The 9,090-nt window shown below is 44.1% G+C and overlaps 1 protein-coding gene across 2 annotated transcripts; it reads left to right on the top strand.

Moving 5' to 3' along the window:
• The first annotated feature begins 138 nt into the window (after nt 1–138).
• LOC142374585 (pre-mRNA splicing regulator USH1G-like) lies at nt 139–8,754 on the top strand. 2 transcript variants are annotated; one of them, XR_012768749.1, is made up of 4 exons: nt 139–393; nt 4,839–5,286; nt 6,991–8,162; nt 8,241–8,754. XR_012768749.1 is itself a non-coding variant. In XM_075458324.1 (3 exons), the coding sequence occupies exons 1-3, from the start codon at nt 230–232 to the stop codon at nt 7,807–7,809; spliced, it is 1,431 nt and encodes a 476-aa protein (XP_075314439.1). In that variant the 5' UTR covers nt 139–229; the 3' UTR covers nt 7,810–8,234. The 2 variants fall into 2 exon arrangements, 1 of the variants encoding a protein (XP_075314439.1); XM_075458324.1 differs by lacking the exon at nt 8,241–8,754 and having other exon boundaries at nt 6,991–8,234.
• Nucleotides 8,755–9,090: the final 336 nt, after the last annotated feature.

The following is a 9,090-nucleotide window of genomic DNA, read 5'->3' as shown; positions in this document are numbered from 1 at the left end:
AGAACTCATGAAAGTAGAAATGTAACTTTAAAAGACGAAAATAAAAAGTCTTACCGAAGTGGGCGGGTCTTAATGTCGTCACCCTTCGGTCCCACGTGACGATCAGCACGCCTTGTGCCCGTTCCTTAGCAACCATCCCAGGCAGTTTGGACTGAGCGCTGCCGCAACAACCGGGCAGTCGGTCCGTTTATTCCATGGAACCGAGCTCAGAGTGAGCCGAGGCGCCGTCATGAACGACCGGTACCACCGGGCGGCCCGGGACGGCTACCTGGACGTGCTGAAGGAGGCCACGCGGAAGGAGCTGAACGCCCCGGACGAGGATGGGATGACGCCGACCTTATGGGCCGCTTACCACGGCAACCTGGAGGCGCTCCGGCTCATCGTGGGCAGAGGGTGAGTCCAGAGACCCGGTCCGGGATAGCTCAGTCCAGGCTGTTTAATCATCAGCAGCAGCAGGTTCACCACAAACAAAACCTAAAAGTGAGGCTAAAATAATTTGTTAAAGAATCAAATATTCTCCACCGTGTCAGTTTTAAATTTAATTTAAAAGTACTTTGAATTTGATGAATTTAATTTAAAAATGGGACATTTTTTAAATGGATTATAGATTTAAAAACACACAAATCTTTTTACCAAATGAAACTAAGCTTGACAGTTAAATATTAGTTTGTTGGATGTTTTCAATGTTTCTGGCTCCATCACCAATCTAATCAGAGCTGCAGGAGCTTTGCATTTTAACAGCCTTATTACAGAGAAAGGTCACTTACACGTGAACGCACTCAATAAACAGTGTGCGTTCACGTTTAACAGCTCTATATTCAGTCTCTGGTCTGATTCTTTGAGCCTAAGCAGCTGGAAGGGATCTAGATTGGATTCAAACGCAGCACAGAAGCTGTTTTTCCTCCCGAAAGCTCGGGAATTGTACCATCTAAATGTTTATCTCTCTGAGAACCAAGGCAGTCACAGTGTTTTTAGGAGGAAGTCCATTTTCAGGTGATGCGAGCGGGTATGAGAAGGCTTTTATTGAGGTTTACGGTGATGTATTTACAGCCTGAGGCAGATCAACAGCAGGCCTGGGTGCAGGTTTATCAGGCGTAACGTGGAAAGGTCAGACTGATGGATCGAGTGGAAGCAGGGGCATTAAATTGAGCTGCAAACCAGCAAAAATGAATACAAAATGAACACAATAATCATAGATGCAAACACTGAGGGGCTAGTGAGTAGTTTATATTTGTGGTTTATGGTGGAGAACCAGATTTTTTACTTATAAACTTGCAGGCAGGAAGAAACTGTCTAAGAAAAATGGCAAAATTCACATCTCATTCACTTCGGTAAGGACGTCCATCGCACTGAAAGTCGTCGTCCACGTCGTCAAAATGATAAACCAGCTGTGGTCCAGCCTGTCACTGGCTGTGGTCACTGGCTGATGCTGAGTGAGTGTTGAAGGTCAACATCACGGCTTTATTTCTGGTGGATACGGGGGTTACTTACAGACCACAACATTCACCTCCACGCACCACAGCACACCTTACCCTGTCTTTGTCTGTTTTCTGTCTCTTGTCTCTATCGGTCCTGTCCTTTTGTGTTCCACTGTCGGTGATTCTCGTCCTCTGACTAAATCAAGGTTTTTTTAATCAATTCTTGTTAGATTAGATGGTCAAAGAGCCAGGGCTGGTGAACGACACACTCACCATCACTTGCACCTATGCACCAGATTAAATTGCATTTATAAGAAAAATCGTCTCTTGCCAGACCTTGTTATAAAACCATTGATATACTGTATATGCAGACTGTGGGGGAAAAAAAAGAAAAGAAACATCATAAATTAATCACTATATGACACATAACAGAGAAGATGAGAGTGTGAGCTGTACTTTTTACGATTTCTGAGGTTTCGTCACCTCAAATGACGCATTCTCTGTCATAAGCCGGCTCCACTCCTAATACTCTGGTCATACTGGGTTTTTTCCAGTTCCACCCCCTGAGCTAAACGCCCGTGAGGCCTGGTGCTAATGCAGTTTTACAGGCTTTAGACAAACATGACCTATCCCCCAGAAAGCAAAATTTAACTGATTCAGGTACCTGTGTGTTAAAGGGATAGTTCGCCTCTTTTGACATGAAGCTGTATGACATCCCATATTAGCAATATTATTTATGAACATTTTCTTACCCCCTGCTGCGTCCTGTGAGCCAAGTTCCAGCCTTGTTTTGGCGTTGACGAAGGTAGTGCGGCTTTTTGGCTGGGGTTTAAAAAATAAAGCGTTTTGCTTCTCAAAACAATATTGTTGTGCAGGAAAAAGTCAGACCTCACAATCGCTTGACGCTATTTTCTCTCCCTTCATATCACTGCCTGCTGTGTAGACCGAGCAGCAAACACCCTAACAGGAGCGGGTGTCGGCAGCAGGCAGTGATACGAAGGGAGAGAAAATAGTGCCAAGCGATTGTGAGATCTGACTTTTTCCTGGAGAACCATTTTGTGATGCAAATGTATTACTCTTTTGAACGCATATTGTTTTGATAAGCAAAACGCTTTATTTTTAAACCCCAGCCAACAAGCCGGACTACCTTCTGGAATAAGCTCCCCGTTGAGCTGCGTCTTATTTCTGACCTGGGCCTCTTCAAATCTAGACTAAAAACCTACTTATTTAGGATGGCTTTTAATACCCAGTAGTATGATGACACTTTTATCCTATTTTATCTTAGTCGATTTTGTTATATTTTTTTGCTTTCACTGTTCTTTTATTGTTTTTATTTGTTTTAACTTATTCTTCTCTTTATTTATTACCTGTTGTAAATCACTTTGGTACTTCGTAATGATTGTCTGTAAAGGGCTGTAGAAACCTTCATCAACACCAAAACGAGGCTGGAACTCGGCTCACAGGACGCAGCAGGGGGTAAGAAAATGTTCATAAATGATATTGCTAATATGGGGTGTCATACAGCTGTCATGTCAAAAGAGGCGAACTATCCCTTTAAGCCATTAATCTAATTCTCCTTCTCCAAAAAGGCCGGAGCATTAATTCAGGCCCAGACACATGGATACAGGTGCATTGGTGCCTTTTGAATTTCCAGCACAGGCTGTAAGCCAGTTTTATGAATCTGGACGGCTAAAGTCAAGCGGTATCGACTGAGTATTTTATAACGTGCCAGTTTTCTCCGAGCTATCAATATTTCCTTTTAAATGTCTCCGCCAAACCAAAATAAAGCTGGTTGTCTAACTGCTTCACCACACTCCCTAAACTACTTTTCATCTGGATTTAAATATGTCCCAAATTCCAGATACTCCTGAGCCACCAGGAGAGCCAAGCTGTCATGATTAGTAGAAACAGAGTTGTTGTTTCTGTTGTGCGGCTGCTGTATCACCTCCGGCTTTTAGCTTCAGGTCATCAGGTTACTGTCCGTGTTGCTCGGTGTGATTCCTGCTCAGTGTCACTACAGCGATCAGAGAACAAGATCTGGTTAATTGGCCTTTTGACCAACAGTGAACAAACAGAAGCTAAATGTTTCCGTGAAGCCGAAAGCAAACTCCAGGAGTTGTTAAACTAAGAATCTTGATGATGTGACGATCCGCACGCCGTGCTGAGGTGCAGCCTCGGACAGGAAGTGAAATCAGGGTCGCTGTGTTGTAATGATGTTGCTGGGTGTCTGTGAAAAAAAGACAGTGGTTGTGTGGGATGAATAATGCAAAGCCACCTCCGTCGTGTTTTAACCTGCAGAGTTTCAATTATTGATCAGGACCTGGGAGGAGGGAAAAGAGGAAGAGGAGGGACTGAACACGAGTCATAAACACAGCAGCCGCATGTGGAGGAGTCGGCATCCGCAGTCAGTTTCATACAACATACACCCGGACTCCCTTTAAAGGCCTCAGATGTTTTCTAAGTACATAGTAGACTTGTCCAAAAGTGTGATGGCTGTTCGCCTGCCACTGCGGCGTCTTTGGTTTTGTTCCATATAAAGGTTGTTGAGCCCGAGTCTGCGTTTGGGTTTACTTGTGCTGAACACATTTCAGTCAAATCCAACAAAAGAAGAATGATTCAGGCTTGATTGCTGAGAAAAGTATCAGAAGTTTAAGAGTACCAACAGAAATGTAAATGTATTTTATTTATACAGCCCTTTACAGACGATACTTAAAGGGGAACTCCGGGGCATTTGAAGCGCAATCCCATTGCTAGAGGTTGTCAAATACTGACAGTAGGACACAGACTGGTGCAAATCGGCGCTCCCTGCGCAGCGATTGCGCTGTTTGCGCAGCGTGTCATGCTAGCCAAATACGTGGTGTCCAAAGGGCAAGTGCTAAACCTTCCACGTAAAACAACAACTTGCACACTACAGAAACGTCACACCACTTTATAAACCATCCGACAATAAAGTCACAAGCCTTACCATCAAAACCATATGCATGGTTCTCACATTACTGGCATGGGGACATTACAAAACAACTTTATAAACAGCATGTCACTTACCGGTTGTCGGTATGCTCGCGCATGTGAAAGCCCAAAAGAGTCGATGGACGATACTCCCAAATACAAAACAATTATCTTCTCTAGAAAAACTGCGTTCAAGTATTTAAAACATTACAACAATACATGCCCAGTAATATTGTTGTAATGTTTTAAATACTTGAACGCAGTTTTTCTAGAAAAGATAATTGCCCAGGAGATTGGCCAGGAGACTCAACTGGAAAAAACTAGTCCTGACGACATTGTTAATGTGTTTGTCCAACCTCAGATCAAAGGTCAAAGGTAACTCTCAGATTTCTTTGAAATAGAGTGAGAAAACTGTGTCTGTGCATCGTATAATCGTTGATTCAACAAGCCGTCTCTGCTTCTGTTTCTCAGAGGGGACCCGGACAGATGTGACATCTGGGGGAACACTCCGCTGCACCTCGCAGCTGCCAACGGCCACCACAACTGCCTCTCCTTCCTGGTGGCTTTCGGTGCCAACGTGTGGTGTCTGGACAACGACTACCACACACCTCTGGACATGGCCGCCACCAAGGGCCACATGGACTGCGTCCGCTACCTCGACTCCATCGCCACCAAGCAGATCACCCTCAACCCGAAGCTGGTCGGCAAACTCAAAGAACGGGCGTTTCGCGGCGCGGAGCGCCGGATCAAGGACTGCGAGAAGCTCCAAAAGAAGCACCGCGAACGCATGGAGAGGAAGTTCGTTAAAGAGTCGGCAGTTTTAGACAACCTGGATGCTATCAGCTTCTCCAGCTACACCAGCAGCAGCACACTCAGCCGCAAGTTCAACACCGTCACCTCCAACATGCCATACTCGCAGGTGGTTGCTCTTTGTCTTAGTGTTGGAGAAAATAGGAAGATGGAAGTCCTGCTATATCTCAAGATTAGGAAAATTTAGGAAAATTTGTTGATGACTTCTGAAATTAACCGTTTTCTAAGGAATTTTATGGTTTTAACAAGACCCTTCAGTATGTATATTGCAGCAAAAGTGTTGGTCTTGTGGTTCATGGTCAGCCTCTTACCCCTAAACAAGCTCCCAAATGAAAATTTAGAGCATTTTTTTCTCATCTATAACCTTAAAGCTGTCATTTAGTTTAGATGACTAAAAGTTAGGGCTGGGCAACGATTAAAATGTTTAATCTAATTAATCACATGATTTCCCTGATTAATCACGATTAATCGCATTTGTACGCAAAATCCAAAAATGAATTCAAAAGTAGTGTATAGCTTTTAGCATTTAGTTTTATTTTAAATGTGCTGCCATATGAATGAAAGTGCCATAACATTTGTTGTGCAAACACACTTTTAACATCAGCATCTTTCTGTAGTTTTTATGTAGAAGCCTCGCTCCACTGTCTGTTTCCTTGAATGACTTGCTGCTATCAGTTGTGTGTTTTGCCTTTAAGTGATATTTTAGACTGGAACTACTACGCTGAGAGGACAATTCAACTTGGCAGTGTTTACAGATGACTTTGGTTCTGTGGACTCCGCCGTCTGGAAGAACTTTAAAATGAAAATGGCCGAGTAAAAGTTCCGTACCCTTCTCCATGTTTGGTGGATCCGCCGATTACTTTCTTTTCCTGTTCCACAGCAGACAGCAACAGACTTTTACAAAATAAAAGCCTGTGAGCAACAGACTTTTACAATAATAAAATAAATAATAAAACAGGGGTGGTCAATGGCATAGTGGGTTGAGCAGGCGCCCCAATTAAAGGCACAAAAGCCCCAAAAAATAATAAAAAAAACCTGCATTAATGCGTGATAAAATATTTATTGGCGTTAAATAATTATCACGTTAACACGATAATAACGAGTTAATTTGCCCAGCCCTACTAAAAGTAATTGGGTAATGTCAGGAAAGTATGTTGTAATTTTTAGAAAAACTGCAAACTTTTTGTTGAGAAGTGATAACCACAAAGATCACTCTTAAGGAGGACTAACAAAAATGAGCTTGAAAAAAGGGTGCAGAACTTGTCTTTAAAGGAGGCCATTTTACAAACATATCCCATCTGTTGGAGACCCAGGGAAGTTTGCCAAAGGGAAAACCGCGAGAAATTTTCATGCCCGCTGCGCAAAGTTGTCCGATTGCGCTGATTTCCATGAAAGCGGGCTCTATCGGGCAAGCTTTTAACCTTTCCTGAGGCTCTTAACGTGTATCAAAATACCTTTGACCGTGGTGTCAGTGGACAAAAAGACAATTTTGGAATATTATAGTGTATGACTTCAGCGATCAATTTGCGCGCACGCCTGTGGAACACGGAAGCTGAGAGAGGTAGGTGCGCTGTTTTTGAAATCTCAAAATGTATCATGTCTGTGCTAGCTAATGGTATGGTTAGCCCCTGGGTTGAATTGTATTGCTACTGACACCACGGCCAATTCGGTAAAAACTATTTTGATAATGAAAATTTCTCGCGGTTTTCCCTTTGGCCAACTTCCCTGGGTCTCCGACAGATGGGATATGTTTGTAAAATGGCCGGAATTCTCCTTTAAGTTACTTGTCTCTAAGTTGCTGCTTTCTTCTCAGGCCACCCTGCATTCGACAGCCAAGGGAAAGGCCAAGATACAGAAGAAGCTGGAGAAGAAGAAGCAGTTTGATGGAACGTTCAAGATCTACGAGGACGGCAGGAAGAGCGTGCGCTCGCTGTCTGGCCTGCAGCTCGGCAACGACGTCATGTTCCTCAAACAAGGCACCTACGCCAACCCCAGAGAGAGGTCCCGCCTCAACATACGGGACATGTTCCCCCGGGAAGATGACGATGACGTCGAGACCGCCTCCCGTGCCATGAGCGACCCGGGCCTCTACGAAGCTGCTTACTCGGAGATCAGCACCGACTCCGGGCGCGATTCCCTGTTCACCCGACCCGGGCTCGGCACCATGGTGTTCAGGAGGAGCTACATGAGCGGAGGCGTGTTTGGGATCGGACAGGATGGAGGGAGTGTTGCAGGGAGCGAACCTTTGGGTCGAGCGCCTAACGTCCGTTTGCGTGGGCCGCTGCCCCGGCGTTCCCCCAGCCTCGATGAGGACAGCGTTGGCAGCGCCTTGAGTCTGCAGGAGAGAGACCTGCAGGAGTCGCCCTGGGAGGAGGCCGAGGTCGGGCTGGACGAGGACACGGAGCCCGACAACGGTCCTCTGGAGACCTTCCTGGCCTCTCAGAGCCTCAGTGAGTTCATGCCCATCTTCAGAAAGGAGAAGATCGACCTGGAGGCTCTGTTGCTTTGTTCAGATCAGGACCTCACCGGTATTCACATCCCTTTAGGCCCCAGAAAAAAGCTCCTGGATGCCTGCAAGAGACGTCTGGACACCATAGAAGACCCAGAGGCCATTGAAGACACCGAGCTTTGAGCTCCGTTTGTTTATATATTGTTTTAATAGCACCACTCTTTACCTCTCACTCTTAACGTGAAAGTTAAAACACGAGCGACTTTGTCATCAGCATTGCCTTTGGATCACATTTATTTGGGTTAACAGAAACATCGCCTTTGGTAGCATTAACCCGTCACCCAACAGGAAATTTATCAGCAAACTAACACACTCTTGTGGGTTAAAATGGAAAATTGATGGCACATTTAACTAAAAAAAAAATCCGTGCAGGTGTCAGTTTCTTCACAGGAAGCTTCAGTGGACCAAGCTGCATTTTTACTGGTGAAACAGCACCATCTAGTGGCAACTTCACATAACTACATAAAGCAATAAAGGTATGTTCTTTATGTTATTCCGTTTTTTGTGGTTTAACTCTCATCCATAATGTTGTTTATATTTCTTTTTATTCACAGGTAGGTCAAACATACACAGGATTCTGGTCCATGTGCTGTTATTGGATTTGAAGCATCTGATGGAAACATTCATGGGAGAGTTTTTCCACTAACAGAGTGCTCTGTGTTTGTATGGATCCAGTGAAAAACAGCCTCTCTGTTACTGTAACACCTGTTTTTCTTTGAATTCTGTATCAAAGCTTCAATTATTTGTATAAAGTTTAATTTAGCCACTGTAAACTTCCTGATGCATTGTTTATTATGTTTCCATTGTACAGTTTTCATACTCTCGGCACATTCACAATAGTGACTGTAGGGTGTGATTGTGAGGGATGAAAATGGCCCCAGTCTGCAAACACTGTTGCAACAGTCCAACAATGGTGTGTCACAGCGAGGTTACGTGAGCGTGTGTTGGGTAACGCTGCTATCTCAGGTTGCTCCACATTGTGTTTGGTTTCACTGAAGGTCCGTGTGCGGCTGAACTTGAGAATATGACTGTGCATGGATGTTAATTTCTATGTTTTTGTAATGATCGTCTGAAGATGTACCCGCCACAAACAGGATTAACTTTATTAAAACAAAGTGAAAGCTGCTTTTTCTTCTGGGTGTGAATTTGTTCAGATTTATGAGTTTAAGCACGGCTGACATCGTGGATGAATTCCAGGACAAACGGGCCCCGGATACAAACGTGTGATTCGCTTCTTTGGTCTCGTATCGTTTGTTTTATCCATTATTCGATTTCCTCTCACTTTACACTGATTCAGTGTGTTGTTTTGTTTATCGGTGTGTCTTTTTAGCCATTTTTGTACGTGTTGTTGACTTGGATCTTGTGTCACTTTGGGGTTGTCATGTCTTTGTGTTTTTCTTTTTA

This window comes from Odontesthes bonariensis, chromosome 23 (assembly GCF_027942865.1).
Source record: "Odontesthes bonariensis isolate fOdoBon6 chromosome 23, fOdoBon6.hap1, whole genome shotgun sequence".
Lineage (NCBI taxonomy): Eukaryota > Metazoa > Chordata > Actinopteri > Atheriniformes > Atherinopsidae > Odontesthes > Odontesthes bonariensis.
This window is presented reverse-complemented; position numbering and strand designations above follow the sequence as displayed.

Excerpts from the sequence above, each read along its gene's own strand:
- LOC142374585 (XM_075458324.1), top strand. The coding sequence starts at position 230 with ATGAACGACCGGTACCACCGGGCGGCCCGGGACGGCTACCTGGACGTG. Across the intron at positions 394-4,838 it reads CGGCTCATCGTGGGCAGAGG|AGGGGACCCGGACAGATGTG; the intron begins GTGAGTCCAGAG and ends TCTGTTTCTCAG. Across the intron at positions 5,287-6,990 it reads CCAACATGCCATACTCGCAG|GCCACCCTGCATTCGACAGC; the intron begins GTGGTTGCTCTT and ends CTTTCTTCTCAG.